This window comes from Xiphias gladius, chromosome 20 (assembly GCF_016859285.1).
Source record: "Xiphias gladius isolate SHS-SW01 ecotype Sanya breed wild chromosome 20, ASM1685928v1, whole genome shotgun sequence".
Taxonomy (NCBI): Eukaryota; Metazoa; Chordata; class Actinopteri; order Istiophoriformes; family Xiphiidae; genus Xiphias; species Xiphias gladius.
Genome location: NC_053419.1, coordinates 14,343,807 through 14,364,709, shown reverse-complemented (window position 1 = coordinate 14,364,709; position 20,903 = coordinate 14,343,807). Strand labels below are relative to the sequence as shown.

General features: G+C 41.6%; 1 protein-coding gene across 2 annotated transcripts in view; it reads left to right on the top strand.

The window, feature by feature from the left end:
• The first annotated feature begins 277 nt into the window (after nt 1-277).
• LOC120806306 (mediator of RNA polymerase II transcription subunit 13-like) overlaps nt 278-20,903 on the top strand; it is a 75,898-nt gene continuing 55,272 nt past the window's right edge. For both annotated transcript variants that reach the window (XM_040157321.1, XM_040157319.1), the window contains exons 1-2: nt 278-801; nt 16,687-16,924. In XM_040157321.1, coding sequence (XP_040013255.1) covers nt 730-801; nt 16,687-16,924 — 310 coding nt within the window. In that variant the 5' untranslated portion in view covers nt 278-729. The remainder of the gene's footprint in view (nt 802-16,686; nt 16,925-20,903) is intronic.

Genomic DNA, 20,903 nt, shown 5'->3' with positions numbered 1-20,903 from the left:
CCAGACGGGGCTACATTGTGAGAGGAACGGCTGTGGTAAGAAAGAAGGCTATAAATAGCTCATGCAATTCTCGAAAACTATCACAAGTGGTGCATCAGCTTGTGGAGCAGACGGAATCAGATATCCTGCATGTAAGGTCTCGGCTCTGAGTTCATTGTTTTTGCAGAGCGGCGAGCGTGTGACATTTTTAGAGAAGTTTTGACTCCAATTCCACATTTTTATTTCTTTTTTCTTTTGGGGGGGGGTGGGGGTGGGTGGGGGTGCTGTTCCTCGGCGCGGAAGAAAGGAGCCGTCTTCTCATGGATTATGCTCATTTAATGATGAAACTATCAGCGGAAAGACTGATATGGAAAACGGGCTGATCTTCCTCCGCGTGTGGATTGAAATGGATCCGTGCCTCTGCTCTCCGCCTTTGACACTGATCAGATTTGGAATCGCCTGACCCGGATTGTAACAATGTTTTGATCCCCGCACACGCTCGGATTTACAACACGGCAACATTATAGACCCGCTCTCGCTCCGTGGATGCATTCTGCACTTCTTTTTGAATACGCCCATTCCTCTGCCCGACCATCCCCAATCTATTATCTTGGACCCCTTGTGAGGTTTTAAGCCCGACTGTCTCGGCGGACTCGTAAGGCAACCGATTTTGTCAGCCCTGCCTCGGTGCTGGATACCGATGTAGGATTTCGACATGCCCAGCGCTGACGACCCCAACGGCGGACGATTATGACTACAACAGCGAGCTGGGTGGCTAACGGGGCAAGCCTTGAGGACTGCCACTCCAACATCTTCTCTCTGGTACAGTATCAATAAATCATGCTCGCCCACAGACACACGCCAGCCAGCTGCGATCGACAAGTCACAAGACCGTGGAACGGCACGCGTAAATGTGTCAGTTGGACAAAGATGAACCAATTGGCTGATGTTGTTGTTAGGCAATCATTAACACGGGTTCGTGGTCCGGGAAAGAGAGAGAGAGAGAGAGAGAGAGAGAGAGAGAAGAAAAAAGCACCACAGTTCACCGCTAAGCCTGTTATAATAAGATATTTCGGTCTCAGAGGCTTAAATCGACGCGGTTTGAAAAGGAAGAACTCCACTTCAGTATCTGATTTCAGCACAAAACATATCTCACAATGACTAAAATACAATGATCAAACGCTGCCCCGAAACAAACGGATTATTTTGGCACGTATTTGCAGTTGTCGCATGGGTTTAGCTGATAAACCGTAGATAAACACTCATTTTCCCCATCAAAAAGCACAGTGCGCTCTGGCCATTGTCCTCCTCCCCTTTAAATAATCATTTCACTGGAAATCTAGCTGGAACTCTGTTGCATTGCCAAGCAACTAACTTGGAAAGAAGGCAGGCTGCTGCCTCTGTCAAATATTTCTGCAGCCAGAGAAGAGAAAAAGAGATTTTCTGATCTTCAGCGAATAATAGGTTAATGTGTTGAGCTGCAAAAATTGGCTCACTAGGCTATAAATTAGATGATTAGAGGAGAATGTTTTTTTTTTTTTGTGAATGTGAACTGAGGAACAGCTTTTTCATAAAAAAAGAAAATGTTATAGCAATCATGTCTCACAGAGAAAAGCAGGCTAATAAGAATCCGACAGACAGCAACATGTATCAAGCATACAGCAGAAACAGCACTTTCACACTGAGTTTATCTGGAAGAAGGTGTTTTTGACTCGACAGGCAGCGTCATTTTTAGAAGACCTGGATGGTTTTGAGGGTGAAAAAGATTGAGCGGCGTGTTTTCACAGTTTTCATCCTGCAATCAGCGAGTTAACTGTCCTACTACAACAGGCAGCCAAGTGGAAAGGCATGCGGCAGACTGAACTCAGGCACAGGCTGCTGAGAACCACGACAACATAGGGGTCCTGAGGGCTTTTTTAGGTGATCATGCCGGTTGTCCATCAGCAACAGCAGCCAGCCCCTGTTACACTTCATAAGGAACACCAAAGCTAAATAAACAAGTGTCATGTGGTATGGATTTATGATGTTCTCGGTGGACGGAGAGGAGGAACAAACTTTGTAGTTACCACACAGCTTGCAGAAATTTCAGAAATTCAAAAACAAAACGCTTGAGATTCTTCCTTCTCGTGTATTCCAGTCTTTTTTTGTGCCTTTAAAGGGAGAAGGGCATCTAAAATAGTATCTTAAGCTATCGAAAAGCATCTTGCTTGAATTTCTGTGGACTGATGCCAAAGTAAATGCAACAGTGCTCCAGCATCAGATGTCTTAAATTCTCTCAGTCTGTCACCTAGCATCTGAAAACAGTGATTACGTCTCTGTCAACCTCTCAGTTCGAGGTTATTCCCTCGTGGAAAAAGCTTTCGTTCACACGCTGTGGCGGTGTTGGCCGTCGTGCCGGCCTCGCGAACATCCCTTTCGAAGGGGGAAAGGGTCCATCCATCAGCCGGCCTGTTGAGAATATTTACGACTGGCTGGTGCCACAGCGGTTACTCACGGGCAAGGCTCCTATAGGGAAGTACATGACACAACAAAACACTAATGACACATCGAGTGTCCTGGTTAGAGGGTACGACTGAGACAAAGAGACCGAGGAGACAGACAGAGGGATGCAGATTGCATCCTGATGTTGAGATTCAGACAGATGTGTGTCGTAAGCTTAACTAGTGGAGGCTGAAGCCCTTTTATTACCACTGGAAGTGAATAAATCAAATCGAGGAGGGGGGGCTATGGATCCAGCAAAAGACTTGAAAAAATATGTATATGAATGATTTTATTGTTATGAGTTCCTGTATCTTACCACTTTCTACTTTGTTTAGTGCTTAAACAGTTAGTAGATTAATTGACTAGTTGATTGATAGAAAATTAATTCACAACAGTTCTGATCACCTATTAATAATTGGAGACTTTTGTCAAGGAAAAATGCCAGGATATCTGGCTTTTCTCTCTCCTTGTTATCATCGTAAATGAAATACCTTTTGGGCTTTGACTGTTGTTCCAGCAATATGTAGATGTCATCTTTGTTTCCGGGCAACCGTGAAAGGAATTTTTGACTCTCCTATAGACTAATAAATATGATAATGATAATATTCATTAGTTGTGGGCCAAACGTGGTGGTTTAGAGTTCCAGAAATGAGAAGAAACAGCCTCTAAGGTGGGATATTTATTAACCTTTTCCTTCAGGCCACATTTGCTCTGTTCTTACATAAAGGTCTTGTGGGTAACTAGTGAGTGCTCTGGTCTGACAGCCTGTTAAACAGCATTCCAACATGCAATAACCTCATCCCTCACACTGATTTACTGGCTGTTATTGCAACCTGCATCAATAAAAAGTAACTTAGAAAGCATAAGTGCCCATACTGTGGGACATTATGGGGGCGCAGCAGATTACTGTCATGCCTTCTGTGAGGCTGGTGCCAGATACTTGAGATCGCTGGGATCACACAACCCACAAAACAACTGTCTTGTGTGCTGCTGATCATCCATCCGTGACAGAAAGCAAACGAGACCCTTGTAAGTGGGAGAAAAGACCTGAGCTGGTGAGTTAAGTTGATGTGGCGATGGAGGAGGGAAGGGCGGAGGGACGAGAGGAGAAACAGAGGAATGTTTTCAGCTGAAGGAGTGAGTTAGGGAGAGAGAGAGGGAGACAGAGAGGAAGAGAGAGAGAGCGGCTAAAGGACTGCAGCGGAATCTGTTTTCATTTTAGGAAAGTATTATGACTGATGTGCATTTCCTGACTGCTAGCCTCAGCCTGTTTGAGAGAGAAACTGAGAGTAAAAGAGTGAGACAGAGCAAGAGAGAAAATTAAAGAGGGAGGAACGCAGTGAGAGAGAGAGAGAGAGAGAGAGAAAGAGAAAGAAAACAGTCATCTTTCTGTGGACTGGGCAGGTTCTTATAACTGAGTCCCAGCCTGAATGTGACATGCAACGAGGAGACAGTTAAGAGCCTCACGACACAGGAAGCCTCAGAGTGTGTGTGTGTGTGTGTGTGTGTGTGTGTGTGTGTCCGTGTGTGTGTGTGTGTGTGTGTGTCCTATGCACACTGTAAACCATCCAGACTCAGGAGACAAACTTCAAACACCCATCATATTATATACACAACCACACACACACTCACACACAAATACACACACAGATACATTCACAAACACAAGTGCCGACATTGAGACGGGAAAAAAATATAAACAACCACATGCCCACACAAACATATGTATCACACATGCATAGACTAAGTCTTCCACCCACACTCACATGCACATACTGTGCACACTGGCTGTTTTATCGCCTTTATTTGGGCTGCAAATACATCTTATATCCCAAGGATGCAGACTTGTACAAACACAGGTAGATTGCAGAGACCTTAATTAAAGGACTGCTCCTGTTCTCTCGACAGAGGCGTGTGGAGTGCAACACTGGTAATTAAGTGTCCTCAAGTGAAGGTCTAATGTGATCAACTAAGAGGTGCTCATTAGCCAAACTGTATTCCAACAGAGGTCTTGCATGTATAATAATGATGCTACTGTCTGGCATGGAAATAAAGTGCTAAGAGATGTGGCTGAGGGAATACCATTAACAGCAGTGTCTTGATTTATTGCAGGTGAGTGGCCGAGGCTTGTAAGAAGAAGCAGGTAGTTGGGAATGGTGCCTTTTTAATATAGCCTGTTTGCATTTCCTCATTATTAATGGTAGTGGATATTGCAAGGGTGCTTAGGGATGAAAAAGAGGCAGTGGTTGGATGAAGTGTGTGTCAACACCTACTGAGCCGAGGAATTGGTCAAGTTGGAGTTTAATAGGGCTGTGTACCGTTTGAATTTTTTTCAGTGCTAGTGGTAATACGATACCCAAGTCTTGTTAGTGATGGCAAAAACAATGCCATTTTTCTTAACTTGCTGTGAGAAATATACGTTTTTTTTCGTTTACAAAGCCCGCATTTCGATTAACAAAAGAAGCCAGCTCTCAACTGAAAGTCTCAGCTGAACTAATTTCAGCCGATACTGTATACGGATACATACACAGATATATTGGGTATGTATATGTCAATAAATAACAAGAAATTGCAGAACAAAAATGCCAATATTATAACAGTGTTGCCATGACATGGTTTTTCCTACTTTATTTTCCAGTTGTGTCCCACTCAGTGTGTGTCTTGGTCACCATTCTTTTCCAACCAAATTTCAGGGGACTCTTATCAAAGACTTGTGTACATGTTATGTCATTACGGACCTTTTAAACTCTTAAATATTGATATTGATATTGGCCTCTAAAATCCGGAATTTGTCAGGCTATAGCCTAAACACAAGCAGTCGTATGAGAATAAACTAGTCTGCTATTAGTAAAACTTTATTTGAAAGGGTAAGGCTAGCGGTTTTTGTTACTGTCAACGATTCCCATAAAAAAGACCACAGATGAAAATTTTTAAAAGGTTCCGAATATAAACTTTCATTTAAAAAAAAAAAAAAAGGTAAATAAAGCTAAATAATTTGCCAGAAAGCAGGGTACTGTAGGTTTTAGCAAATCTTATCCAAACAGTACTAGATTGAGAATTTAAATGGATTGGGAGTATTTTCATGTGCGGATTTAGTTGCCATAAATACTCCCCTAGTTGTGTACGTAGCATTGACTTAAAATAATTGATAGTGCCTGTATTCATTGTAATGACGGAACATGTCACCCAGTGCAGTAGATTCACTAGTTTTTGAGCAACAATGGAGCTCTATGGCACAGAGGAATAATGGGCTTTGGCTACACATACACTTCTTGTTAGTTGGATCAGTTAATTGTTATTATTTGTCTTTCTTGGGACTTGTTGAACAACAAGAAAAATATAGATTATCAGCAGACTAATCCTTCATATCAGAAACTATCTGATGGAAGAATGAGTAAACACGATTATGAACGCATGCATTTTGGTACTTCAGTCTTTTTAACTGTGTTTAACTGGAAAAACTATGAAAGTGTAGTTTATATTGAGATATCCAAGGATGAGATTGATGCCACAGCAGTCTCCTGTTACACAAGGAGAGGATCAGTCCAGGTTTCCAAGGTAGCAGCCCCAGTCTTCTGCTGCATGCCCTATGGAGCAGCTCCATCTGGTCGCTTCTCACTGAACAGTGCACCCCCTACGCCCAACCTGTGATTTTGGCTCTGCTTGCTTGCAATTTTGACAGCTAGCACTGGCTTCACCTTGAGTCTGTGAGTGGCGCCTCCCACTAATCTGCCCCTGTCACTGCCGCGGGAATCCCTTGTCATTGCAACAGGACTCGATCAGGCAGTGGCCCACCTGTGTGAACCTGGCATTCTGTATGTAAGTGACACACGTACAGGTTTCTCAAATAGTTTTCTGCCATAACAAAAGGGCTTGTGAATAAGCCACTGACAGATATAGGGCAGTGTATGGGTTGGGAACAGGAAGATGGGGCCCTCCTCACTCGTGCTTCTGTTTTTACTGCACATCTCCTTTCTGGTAAATTCTCCCGCGTGTAGTCATGTATCTTATCTGAGCAGTAGGCTTGTCAGGGCCCTGCCACAGAGGTGAAGAACAGTTCAAAGACGGACAGGAAGGGAGGGGGGGAACCACCGCTGGTCCTGGAGCTGGAAATGGGACGGGATGGGCAGGAGTATTTTGGAGCACGGTGGCTTGAGTGTGAAATATGTAAGCCCTGCAGTGCCAGCTGTGTTCTATTCTTAGCACCCGCTGGTGTTCCTGCATGTGTGCAGGGCAACAGAAGGCTGTGTGGGAAAGGAGGGTTGGTAGGAATGGGCAGTAGCTGGTACCATCAAGTGCATGTGATAGCCGGAAAGTTAGCTAGTTAGCTGGCATATGGATGGATGGATGGATGGATGGATGGATGGATGGATGGATAGATCTTGAAAAAATGCAGAATAAGAGATATCACTGCTAGAATCAGGAAAAATTACTCGGAGGGTTGAATTTATCTTACCACACAGGATTTTTTTTTTAGGACTCAGTAACAATGATTTGGTAAGGCAAGGACTTTTGCAGTGTAGGCAGTATGTAAGGACTTAATCTGAAAAATAACCAATATAGCTGTTAAATGAATGTAGTGGAGTAAAAACTATGATATTTCCCTCTGAAATGTAGTGGAATAGAAGTGGAAATGCCTAAGTGTTAAGTTCACTACCCAAGTAAATTTGCTGAATTTAGATTTGTTGATATTCTTGTTATCTTCAACAGACACGCCACCTGGCTCAGACATGTTTCCTCTACAGATTAAAACCACTTTCCTACAAACTATTAGATTTTGGATGTGTGTTGCTATAGATCCTCTGGATCAAACTAAAAATTCCGAAGCGGGTTTTCTGACGGGTAGATAAATTCCAGAAACAGATAAAACTTGCGTTCGGTGATGCTGCAGGTCTCCGTGTCATCACACAGGAGTCCTGGGCTTTGTTTCGGGGAGATCTATTTGCGGTCTCCTCACCTGACTGCAGACAACTTGACAAAGAGAATTTCTTTAAAGGGAGATATTGCCCTGCTTGTAACTGGGCAAATATTTTCTGCAAGCCAGACAGCTTTGCCAATATCATGGTTGGCTGGGATTCAATTGCAGTTAGAGCACACTTCGGTTAAAGGGTGTCTTTTAGAGCTGCAGAACAAGGGGAGAGCGGGAAAACGTTAATGTTGTCTGCTGTGCTGTTGCAAATTCTAATTATCATGTGTACATGTTCCATTGAGAGATTATCTGTGACCAATCAGACGGGTACTTGATGAGAACAAACACATTATGTGCAGACTTCACCGTTTTGTGGTGCATTGATTCTCCCTGCGCTGCCAAACGGAGCTCTCTCTCATCTTGAATTAGGCAGACACCCGTGATTTTTCAGATGCTAAATGAAAAATATGTACAGCTCAATTTCAGCCCTGACTTGCTTCATGGAATAAATGGCCTTTGGTAGTGTAATAGTGAAATACAGAAGGTTTCATGAGTATTTACCAGACATGACCGAGTGAGCAAGTGTTTAGGTAGGGTGGTGTTAGGAAAGATATGAACATGCCACGGTACCATTGTACCTGTTGAAAAGAGTGAATAGACAGGAGAGGAGCGGGATTACATAAGACTCTGTGTGTGTGTGTGTGTGTGTGTGTGTGTGTGTGTGTGTGTGTGTGTGTGTGTTGCGAGTGTTAGCAGAAATGCAGAGGACTTCTGGTGTTGAAGCTCTGATTGCCTGCCACTCCCACTTAGTAAGCAAACAAGAGATTAGAGACAGCAGCCAGGTGAGTTGCAGGTTGAAACCTGTTCAGATGTGACCTGCGATAAATAATTATCTGACCCTGCCTCTGTCCTTCCACACATGCACACACAGATGCGTTGCTTCCTTCCAGTTTTTTCTCCTTTATATTTTGTTTATCTGGTGTGTAATGAAACAAGGAAAAGTCATGCTGACTTGTGCAGGGCTGTCATTTTATCTTAAATAGCATCCCTGCGGAAAAAATCAATGCAGGAAATTACAAGCCAAATGAGATATTTTTCATACCGCTTATGCTCCATTTGCCCAATTTCTGGAACAATCAGACTATTAACTTCTTGTAGGCATTTTAGAAGCCTCCATGCAGTGCTAATTGTACAATTACTGCGCTGAATAATTTTTGAATAAAATTCAAATCATTCTCTCGCTAAAGAAACTTGGTGAGTAATCTTATACCGAAATGTTAATGTCTTGCTTCTGGTAATCCCAGGACCTTCGCGACGCCCGTATGATATGCTTGATAACATCTTAAGCCAAAATTTGAGCTCATGAATTCCAGCTGTAGGGGGACAAATGGCGATGTAGTTATGTGCAATAGAGACAACATACAGAGATGTAGAGTACACTCCTTTGTGATGTTAGAGTAAAGTAAGAGACGCAAAAGTGTTTGAAATGTCATATTTCCACTGTAACCCTGGAGACAGAAATCTCAAAAATTGAATACCTTGCTGAATTCCTACAGATGTTGTATGTTGCCTAGCAACTGTTTTTACTTCTCTCTCTGTTTTCTGTTTTTCCTTCTTTGTGATTCTCAGTTTTTCTGTCTTTGTCTGTGTCTTTCTAATTTCTCCGTCCCTGTGGCTTGTCAGAGTTTAATTAAGTTACACCAGAGACACTAGTGAAGTAGAGACTGGTTTATTTATTTGCATGTTAATAATTTAGGCGAAGCAGGGCCACTGCTTTAGCCTGTCCCCTTAACGCTTCAAAAGCAGCCTGACGCTGCAGCTTTGTGTTGTTTTATTTGCCAAATGGCCTGGGATCTCTTCAGCCCTTTTTAGATGCGGCAGTGCAACTGTACGCATTGTCCCACTATCCTTATTGGTCTTCCACTGCTGTCGCCTCCCGCCTCCCTCCTCTCTTTGTGTCAGGTGAGAAGTCGTTGCTTGATGGAGGCTTTCCGCAGTGTGATTGGCAGGTCTATCCGTCACTCAGCCCTGGGGACTCTCACTGCTCTAATTAGGTCGCTTGGCTTGCTCACCTCCCAGGGCTGGATGCTACATCAGAACACAGATCAAATGACGGTCCCTTGTTTTGTGGGGACTGTAAAGGTGGCGGCAGAAGGCAGCGGAAAAGCATCTGTTTAGTGTCTGCAGCCCCAGAGGCCTTCTTTCTACACCTGTTTGGTGCTTTTGTGTCGCTCTCGCTCCCTCTCATGTGCAGTAATGTGCATCGCTCTTCATTTGTGGTGTAAAATGCCAGAGGGGAACGCGACTCCTTGTGGATTAATTTGATTTCAGTGGGTTAATTGATGAGGGGGGAGTCGTTGCTTTTTCTGATTTCTGCCACTGGCTCTTCTAAATGGTGACTTCTTACTGCTCACTTACTAGCACAGCCACCCAACCTACATTGCCTTGGTCCATATTTATTTCTCACACTTGATTTTTCATCAAACTGCTTCAACATTGCAGCTCTGATATATTTGAGGAAAACGTTGTTAAAGTTGTAATCTGTAAGATTTCAGTCCTGGTCGAGCAGCTACTTTGTCAGAAATTTAACAGAAGAGCAACTGGTATATCTGTTTACAGCACAGCCAAGCAAACACATGATGTTTTAATAAAGAAGTCGGTCAACATTTCGCCTTTTCCATCATGCCAGGAACAGTGGCATACACCATGATTTCATGCTGTGTACAGCATGAGTAGTTTTCCACACAACAGCAGAGTGCGGTTAAAGTAATTGGTTATTTAAAACTGATCTGCTGTCAAAAAATGCTCAAAATGACTGTTTTCTTGTTTTGTAGATGCATTTTTGAGGAACGATTTGGGGCAGCACTAACCACAGTGACAAATACATCTTGTTTTCTGTGACGGCTACATGATCAAAGCCACCCCGTGCTTTGCCAGTTGAATGCTTTAAATGCGAACTAGCTCTGATACGGCTGCGAGAGACTGAAAAGTAAACAATGATGCCGATATCAATGAGATACAATTACAAAAATGCTGGATTACACTCATGCATTGATTCCCGTGTGTAGTTATGCAATTTGACTTAGCGCAGGAATGCTGCGCTCTGCCACGAACAATGAAAATTGCTATGTAAATACAATTTACATAAATTTACAATTTACGTAAATAAATGGCTATTGGTGAAAAATGCCGACCACAAGTAGTATAAAGAATAGGGTTTGATTTCATGAAAAAATTAAGGATTATAACTTACATAAAGAATGTTCTCCTGAAACTTCAAGTAAGAGTCAGTACTGAGTCAGTTCTTTCACAGTGTCTGTTAGAAATAATTAAATTTCCCCCGTTTTTTGACACTGAATCAAAGAGAGATAGAGAGTGTTGCATGTGTCTGATAAAAATGAGTCTTATCTAAAGACACACAGGCATCACAAGCGATCTGAACACACTCCAAATATTGGCAGCTTGTCAAGTTTCTAAACAGATTTGACGTCGATGAGAAAGCCATGCCACTCCGACAGAATAAGTGTTTCACTTGTGCAGGTAAAAACTGCTGATACAAGCTGTCTCTCAATTGCCTAAAGTGCCTCCTTTGTCAGACTATCAAACTGCGAGGCTCTTACGCTGTTGTGAGATTCCTAAAGAAGTGGCATCTCTCTTAGATTCCAGCTTCTCATATGCTGTCTGTCAGCTTTGATCGAGCACCAGGCACCTATCCACTTAGGTGTAAACTCAAATGTTCACATCAGCTGCAATTCTAATGTGAATGTATATGAAACTTGTCCTTAATAAAGCTCAAGAAACCAGACGAAATATTTTTTCTTCTGTAAATGCGATGCATTTTTAATGACTGCTCATTTGTCATGAAAGTGAAAAGAAGTGCTCCGTAAGTAAATTATGTTTGAATATGTTGTTAATATATGCAGCACATTACCCTGTCCCTGGCAGTAGCAAAAGCCTTGTCTGGGTGTCTGTGTGGAAAAAGTATGCGCAAGTGTGTGTGACTGTGTTTTTTCCTACATGGAAGTATGACACAAACATACATTCAGCTGCATGCTGGGAAGTTCAAGTTGTCCATTCAAAAGGTCCCAGGAGCTTTTGAGAAAGAACAGGAGGAGCAAAATATTTTCAGTCTGCAGAAGCATTCCTGCAAAGTGCATGTCAAGTGTGTTTTCCTCTCAGTTCTGCTATTTAAGTAATGAAGGTTTCCTCTACATTGTAAAGCTCTCGGCCTTTTAAAAGTATACAGCCTATATTGTATGCATGTGTCTTACTTGCCGTACAAGTCATACGGTTTAGACTATATCCACTGCTTTCTGTGTTGAGCGATGTATGCTAAAGATTAAAGGTCTGACTTACGTATTTTTTTTTTTTTTTTGATTACAAGCACATGTCCAGGGCATTGAGGTTGACCTTTGGTTGGGATACAGATTGCGTTTTCCAGGCCTCGGCTCAGTTCACCTTGTATTCAGGAAATGATTTTTAACTCTCCGGTTTTTAAGTTAAGGCCGCTCTTTGAAATCAGTTTTCAGTTTTTAAAAAGCATGTAAAATAATAACGAATCAATCCCAGCGGAAGAAACTGAGATTTTCATGCCAGCTGAAAAGAGGGATTTTAATAGACTACTAGAAATGGAGCGCAATCTTCCACCTCCTCTGTGCTGACATAAAACTATTCTGGAAACATATGGTTAGCTGTTATCCTTTCTCTGTTTACTAGAAAAAAAGACATAAAGAGAGGAATATGAAAAAAAAAGTGAGTGAGAGAGAGAGAGAGAGAGAGAACGTGAGATACTCCTGGGTGTATTCAATAGCCATCCGTGACAGTGAGAGAATGCCGAGAGATGAGAGGGAGAGTGGAGACGAGAAAGATAATAGAGGTGAGAGTAAGGTCAAAGCTTTGCTCCGTCTTAGCAATGGAGGGAAAAACTCTTGTTTTTGGTCCTGCACTCATTCAGAAATTGAACCAGGCAACCTACAGAACAAGGGGCTTGGAGGAGTGCCGGCTTTATTGACAGTGAAACAAAATCCGCCGTCTTTTTCAATGACCCCCTTCGCCTTTTTACCCCTGTTGTAGTTTTTAAAGCTACCGGCTCAGACCGCTGCCTAGAATATTTGTTGATCTGTTCTTTCGTATTCTCGAGGATGGCGAGGAATTTGCTGCTTTGGTTACCTATTTGCTCTGCTCTTTACCGGCTATCTTGACAAATATGGTGTACATAGTGTACCAAACACACCCTCATCACCACCGCTGATGGCACAGAAGGACACCTCTGTCAAGTAAATTCTTGGGATCAGTTGGAGTAAAATCCCAGTTTACTATCTCTATTTTAACAAGTTTTGCAGAATTTACCACCTAAAATACTACTTATACAGTCAGTGCAAGGTATAATTTATCCTCTGCCTGGCTGATACCGGAACACTAATCTATTCTATCTATGTAATCTAGGTTTAAAGTCTGATGTGCCCCCCAGTTCTTTTAAAACTAACAATGATAAAATAAGTCGTTTTCATTGGTGTGACACGGATTCATTTCGCAGCACTCATTTGTCACCAATGCTGCAGCTGCTCTACATGCTTGAAGGGTTTCCTCTGCTTTCTCTTACGTGTTACAATTGATAACTTATTCATATAAATTTGAGAATTGGCTGTTTGTTATCACTGGTATTACTTCGACCTCAGAGGGCTGATAGTGAAGGTGAAGTGTGCTGAGAAATTGAAGCCATCTAGGGCACACTCGATGAGATTGTAGCCCTAATATACAGGCCTACACACACACACACACACACTGAAATACACTCATACATATGGATGCATGTACACATACAGGGCAGAAAAAAACAGCTAAAATACACACAGAGAGACAGGCAGATCTTAGCTGTCATCACTGAAAATGACTGGACATCAGCCGGAAAATATGTCTGCCTCCTATGTCTGCATGTCAGTGTTTTAAAGCACTTCTGGTCTGCACATCATCAAACTGCTATGTTGTGATGTGTGTTTGCGCTCGTGTGTGTGTGTGTGTGTCAGTGTTTGTGTGCAGGCATGTGTTTGGATCTGCCTGCCAGCGTGTGACTGTGGCCCTGTTCCTCTCGCTGCAACTGTGCCACAGCTAATCCTCCACAGGAGTTCAGCAGGGCGTTAGGTTAGTTGCTTTCACATGGTCAAAAAAACTCCCCGCACCTGCGTTTGGGCTCGGGGAAGACATAGTGAACCCTCTGGTCATTTATTGCAATATTTCACCAGAAAATACAACTTGTTATCAGAAACATAACTTAAGCCATATTTCTGCACGAAAAGTGTGCTTATCTTACCCGTACTCCAAAGTGTGTTGCGCTTCTTGTTGTTAGCCTTAATGTTTGACCTTCACTATGCAGAATGATGCAGAAACCAGACCACTGTTGTCAAATTCGTTGAAGGGGGACAGTTTCTTTGTTCCCCTTTTAAATTTGAATTTAGGATGTGGACGAACAAGCAGGTTTTTTTTTTTTTTTTTTTGCATATTGATCAATTTTTATTTTTATTTTTTATTTTTCATATAAGAAGGAAGAGTAGATGTGTTTTTAAGTATTTTTAGCCATTCTAGCGGCATGGATTTATGGATGGCAATATCGGTCAGTCAGTCAATCAGACGTAAATATTTCTTTGGTGGAACGGCATGAAATCTTTCAGGATCATGCAGTAAACGGTCCCCCCGAAGGATAAAGCCTACTGACTTTGGTGAATCCTCTGACATTTCCTCTTGCGCAATCATCAGGTCAAGGTTTTAATTTGCCCACTACTTTAGTTTGTGACTAAATGCAGCACCTGCAAAACTTATGAGCAAATGTTAGCATGTTAACACGCTGAACTAAGACGCTGAAGAATGCAACCATTACACCTGCTAAACATCAGCATGTTGGCATTGTCACTGTGAGCGTCTTAGCATTCTGATGTTAGCATTTAGCTCAAGTACAGCCTCATAGAGCCTCTAACATAGCTGTAGACGTGTAAACTGGTAATTTCTTTTTTTTTTTTTTTTGAGAGGGGGGGGGGGACTATATCATCCAACCATATCATTATTATTCCAAGCAGAGTATTTTTATATATTTTATTTATATGTCTCAAAACATGTCTGCAGGGGATCTTTAACAATCAATTCACCAGAGAGCATGTGTTGCCTCATAAAACAAACAACTGGTAGGCCTTTTATTGTGAATATATTTTCTGACATTTCACTTCTCCTCATCTCCTCCTCTCCACTCCCGATTCAGTAGCGGCAGACAGCTGTGTCCATCAGTGAAGGAACTTTTGACATTGACTGGGAATGACGAGGCGGTGTAAGCAGATGTCTTCCTCTTTGCTTTGGGAGAAACAGCATCCTTGACCTTGTCATGGCTAATTTTGGTGCTTGGCCTATCACAGCACTAATGCTTATATCTCCCATTACACACACGGTCGTTACATGGGGGGCATGCTCATAATTATGGCTGCATTATACAGTCAGGATGTACCTGGGGGTCATGTTCATACCTCAGTGTGCCGTCACTAATAAGATGCTGCAGTGTATGTATTGGTCATAACATTTCTTTTAATGCATACACAGACTCCCTCAGATCCACGCATTTGGCTTGATTTTAGTTCTGACGTTGACACATCCCTGCTGTGCTTCCATACAAGCATCCTTGGCTCCGCTCTCTCTCAGGCTTTAATTTTAGGCGAGCAGCTCCTCTCTACCTGTCTGCGGGTTGAAATGGGTCAGTGTTTTTTCTTCTCTCAGCTGGTCTTGGACGGCAAGGTCCCTGGGCCAGTGTGCCAAACATGATCCTCACAGCTGGGTGAACACAGGAGAGGAGGGCAGCGCGACGCACTGAGAGACCCCCCTCCCCGCCCCAATGCCTGCCAAATCTCTGTCCTGTTCAGCAGTGCCTTTGTTAACTCAACTCATTCATGCACAAATACATACACAAGGACACAAACAAACATTATAAAAAGTTTCCAAAGCATATATTTACATATGTACAGTATTTTCCTTTACAAATTTGGAATAACATGCATGTTTGCTGTCTCTGTTTTTGGTGGAGTAGAAGTTTTCCTCTTTTTCTGGCTCATCACTAAATGTATCATGGCACAGATTCTCCACGCTCAAGTCTGCAGTAGGCAACATACACACCTATCATCCCATTAGATTAAATAGAGAAGATGTCAGTTGCTGGGCCGGGTTCCAACCACTGACCCTGACACTATTCCCTCTTCTCATGTCTCTCTAGCTCTTTGTGGCTCCCTCTATATTTCAGTGCTGTTTCTGCTGTAGTAGTTCATTCCTCGTATTTCACTCAAGGCCATCCTTTATGACTCGCTGTCACTCTCCACCTCTTCTCTCCACAATAGATACACACACTTTATTGTGTCTTTACAGCAGTAGCGAGTGAAGTTATCAGTTAAATAAGGTTATAACGACACAACAGGGAGACGTTAAATGTACTTAAATGTTTACACAAAGATCATAGCTGTGTAATCATTGAAAATATAACATAATTGGACAGCGTCTGCACAGTTATTGATCGAATCAACATTGTCTGATGGTGAAACACAATATCTTTGTACACTGTATTGCAGTGCCTCCTGGTTAACACTAAAGTCACAGTTCAGTCGTATTATGGATTTTATGCGTAATAGTCGTTTAACCAAAAATATGAGATAGATATTTTTTTAAAAAATCCATGTCCTTCACATATAAAAGTATAGGATATGCTACCATGGGAACTATTAAATAAATGATCCGCTAAAATACGATTACAAACGCTTAACATGCTTCTTGAATAACAATCATTAAAAAATAAACAATGCTAAATGATATTTATGGTTGCAACTAATGATTATTTTCATTGTCAGTTAATCTTCTGATTATTTTCTTGACTCATGGATTATTTGTTTGGTTTATAAATGTTCAAGATGATGAATTCACATATCTTGTTTTGTCAGGCCAACAGTACAAAACCCAAAGATATTCAATTTATAATGATATAAAACTGAGAGAAGCAGCACATTGGAGTAGCTACAACTAAGAAACATTTGGTGTTTTTTGCTTGAAAAATGACCTGAAGCATTTAATGGGTCATCAATATGATTGTAGATTCCATTTCGGTTGATTGAATTATCAGTGAATCAACTAAGTGTTTAAGTATTTACGTTAAATTTAATCATGTTTGAACTGAAGACAGAGTGAAATTACTTTATTAGTCCGTGCACATAATAACAATGGTGTATTACTAATTTTCAGGTTGTTTAATGGGATGCTTACGGCTGCAGTGTTTTATTAAATATTTTCTTCTCTCCCAGGCGGAGTTGACGGGCATTAAATGGCGCTGCTACAACTTCCGCAGTGGCGGGGAGTACGGGCCGGTGATTTCGGCCCCGGCCCAGGACGACCCGGTTCTACGCAGCTTCATGCGCTGTGTGCAGGCCAACCTGCTGTGCGTATGGCGGCGCAAAATCAAGCCCGATGCCAAGGAGCTGTGGATCTTCTGGTGGGGTGAAGAGCCCAACCTCTCTGATGTCATTCATCATGAGCTGGAAGGTGAGACAGAAAGACAACAAAAGGAGATGAAGGATGAGTGCGGTTCCTCTGTTCTATCCATCTCAATTATTTTTCCATTTCTGTGGCTTTCACTTTAGCGTCTGTTTATGCGCTCAAAGTTCAGGTTTTCAGGTTACAGGCTTGTACAGTTTGTATAATTTTTATGGCTGCTTTTTATGCTGCATTGGATTATATAGACTGGGGAATGATTACAATCTTTTTATGGTTTTAGCGGATTTTATGTAAAACTGACTGAGACGTCATGAAATATGTGTTGTGTGTTACAACTAGATGTACAACATGAACTTGAGTTGTACAAGTGGCAAATAAACGTAGGTTTTACAGCGAATCATAATGCCTGTCTGTGTTACACAGGAGCTGTATTGTCTAACAAAGAGCAGAGTTCAGTATTATGTAGATTCAAGCTGTTTAGACTGCTGCAGATTCAAGCAGAGTGCTGTTTGCTTAGGATGTGTAGGGCACATTGATCTGTTTTGTGTGGAGTAGTCCTATATTTGAGCCTCATAGAGCACATATCTGAAATGTGTTTGCTTTGCACCCTTTGCAACTCAAGTGTTTATATGCTGCTTCAGGACTATCACTATGATGAAGCACACAGCAATAGGGGAGATTTTTCTTGCCAGTATTTAATGTTGGTGTGTGTGTGTGTGTGTGTGTGTGTGTGTGTGTGGTTGTGTGTGTGTGGTTGTGTGTGGTTGTGAGTGTTAGTGAAAATTACACCGAGATATCTCACTTGAGAGAGTGCTACTGTCAGCACTATTGTCCCTATTTATAGAAACATTTGCATTATCTCGCTGCGCACGTGTGTAGAAGTCTAACGTATTGACTAAGCTTCGCGAAGACAGGGAGAGGAGGAAACAGGAGAGGGATTATATCAGGTTTGGTTTAGCAGAACAACAGTCAGGAGGAAAGAAGCAGGAATATTGGATGGAGAGGTTGAAGCAATAGTGAGAATTTCAGTCTTCAGTTACCTATTAAAGCGTACTTGATGTGAAAAGGCCCTTCAGGCACTGCAGTAGATATTTGTCAGATGTTCTTACTGCTGTTGGGGAGAGTCCTTTACTCAGACTGCGCAAGAATTTGTAATGGAGAAAAATACACTGTACAGTTCAATTGAGTTATGTTTTCATCACGAACATGGGCTAGAATAATCGTTTTCATCACATCTCCAGAGCATTTTTTCTAGTTTATACATTTGTAAATTCCTCTGTACTTTGTGTTCTGATGGTAATTTACTGTATATATATACTTTATTTACATGATTCATATGACATGGCCTTTTTGTTGTATGTTATGTACTTTTATTTTGTATTGCTCGCTGACCTTATAGTAATCGTTGATGGTGATGGTGAGCCACAAAAACCAACAGTCATACTGGCCAGTAATAGAGAGCCTGTGTTAGTGTGGAAAAACTCTTGGGGAAGATTACTCTACAGTTCAACAGATCTACAGACACACACACACACACACACACATGCTTCTTACAGTTATGATAATAGGACTTTTTTACCTCAACAAAATCTCACAGGTCTCCCCGTACAGTTCCTATTAAGTACTGGAAATAGCACTTGGGATGTGAGAAGGAGTTGATAATTGTTAATTAAAGCAAAGCTGGAATTCCTCCAAATTAGAATCGGTTGTAACACAGGGAATATCAGTGTTTTACCAAGTGTTAAAGAGCCACTCCCCCGTATTTCACTCCAGTGTGGGAATGTTTTATGCGTTAGATTTCTCTCCCGTGTAGTTCTCTCCCTCATGTCACTTTTACGTCTTCTCTTTTGTCTTTTACCTTTGTCAGTTTGTCTCTCATTATATTTCTGCCTCAGTTTTGGTTAAAAAAAATTGTTTTCAACATTAACATTCAAAAAATCCCCTAAATACAGCAACAGCATTTGACTCGCCACAAAGTAAACTAAGAGCGAAGTTTGACACTGACCTCCTGTTTAAAAAACAAAACAAAAACTATGCACAGTCACAGTCTTGGTCCCATTCCACAATATACAGTAGGGTATGTTACAGGCAGTTGCTTTTTATGGTCGTCTCTTTATCAAGCCAGAAGGTTTTTTTGGTTTGATATACCAAGAACTCAGTACATGCTATATCCATGCAGTAAATATGCAGGTTTTTATTCTGACATTGGAGACACTCATTCGTTCAGAAAAATGCTGATTTACAAACATTTGAATGAACAGCTAAAGCTGTCGGCTCGTCAGGCACATTGAGTGTGAATAATCAGCAGGTTAATTATGTTTCGAGTCGTATTGAAAATATTCAAGGGCTGTGGATTGGCATGTGTTAAATTAGCTGCCTAGGTGGCTCAGAGTGTTGTGTGCCAGCAGAGCAGTGAATGGATGAATTTTCAGAAGGTATGTTTGCTGTGTAATGGTTAGAAGCGGATGTTGCTTAACATAGGCTAAGATACTAAATTTGGTTAAGCTGGAACCAGGATGGCGATTTGCATTAAAGAAATACTTGGGCTCAGGAAATCCCCTCATTAAAATGTTGTTAAGTAAAATAATGCAGAAAAATTGAGCCTAATTATATTCATACTACAGCCATTATTTTTCAGTATACCCGCCGGCAGCTATTACAAAGATTTAAACAATAAAAACTGTTAAACTGACCTGTGAAACTGAGAGGAGTCCCTTATTTACCCGGAGAGCCTGCGATCCAACAGGTGGGATTCAGTTCAGCTGCAGAAGGCGGTTGCAAAGGGGCGAGAGGTCAACTTTGGACCTGAATAGATATCACTGTTTAGAAATGATACATTAGAACATCGTAACAAGAGTAAAATAATAATGATTCAATGACATAAAAGTATATCCTGTGTGTGATCAATTGCCTGATGTGTGACTTAAAAATAAAACAAACCCTGACATAATGTAATAATTAACCGGGGAGTATTTTCAACAAAAAACAAACTCAGTCCAGTTCACAGTGACGGCCAAAAAGCGGATACAAGTATTTCCCAGAATTTTGAACTACTTCTTTAAAGTCTTAATAAGTTGTCCAAAATTTCCTTTTTCTCTGTTATTTAGAACTCTTAAGTCGTCATTGCGGTATTTTTCAAAAATGAAGATAAAGCGCACTGACATGTGTTTTCCCTGCGTTGCACAAAACCTGCTCAGAAATGACACATTACCTTATAGGGCACTTACTGAGCCAGTCAGCCAAAGTGTTGGGCAACCACCTTTAACAACTTCCCCATTACAGTTTCATTCAAATTTTGAGTTATTATTTAAATTATCCGCATCTAACAGTCACATTAAGACTGTTTGGTAGCACTGCAACATTGCACTAGCCATCAGTGGTGCTAGAAAATGAAAACATCAGATTCAGTAACATGTTCGGTTGGTTATTATTCCGGCAATCAGAGTAATATGTTTACACAGTTAGACAGGAGAGGACCATAAGTTTTTGACTGAATTGTATTTGCTGTAGCTTGGCCTCTGCTGGCCTCTACTACAAGCTCATCCTGTTATATAGAGGCAAAAGCTTCTCCTGCTCTGACTGTCCCGCTAACTACCCACGTTTCAGTGGCACCAAGTGGCCCATTCGATACCCATTGGATCAAAGGTGACGGGGCAGATTTGGCTAACTTCCCAAAGGGTGTTTGTTTGTGTATAGTGATCACAAAAGCTTTTGCAAGTAAAGGACAAAATAAGCAAATCTTGTGCAAAGATCTACTGAGTATGGTGGCAATGGGGATGAAGAAGCCATGGATCCTACAGTGTGACTGGGTACTAGAGCTGTTGAATGTGAATTTCTTGATATTGTTTGAAGGTGATGAATCTTTGCACCAGAGGTTAAGTATATAAAAATCATGCCTTTTGAAATGGTGCCGGCGGCATGAGCAGCTATGATCTAATGTTACCTCTCTGCTGCTCTCTAACTGTACTCCAGCACTCTCTGATATTGTCTTTGGTTCAGTGACAAGTGTTTAAACATCACGTTCAAC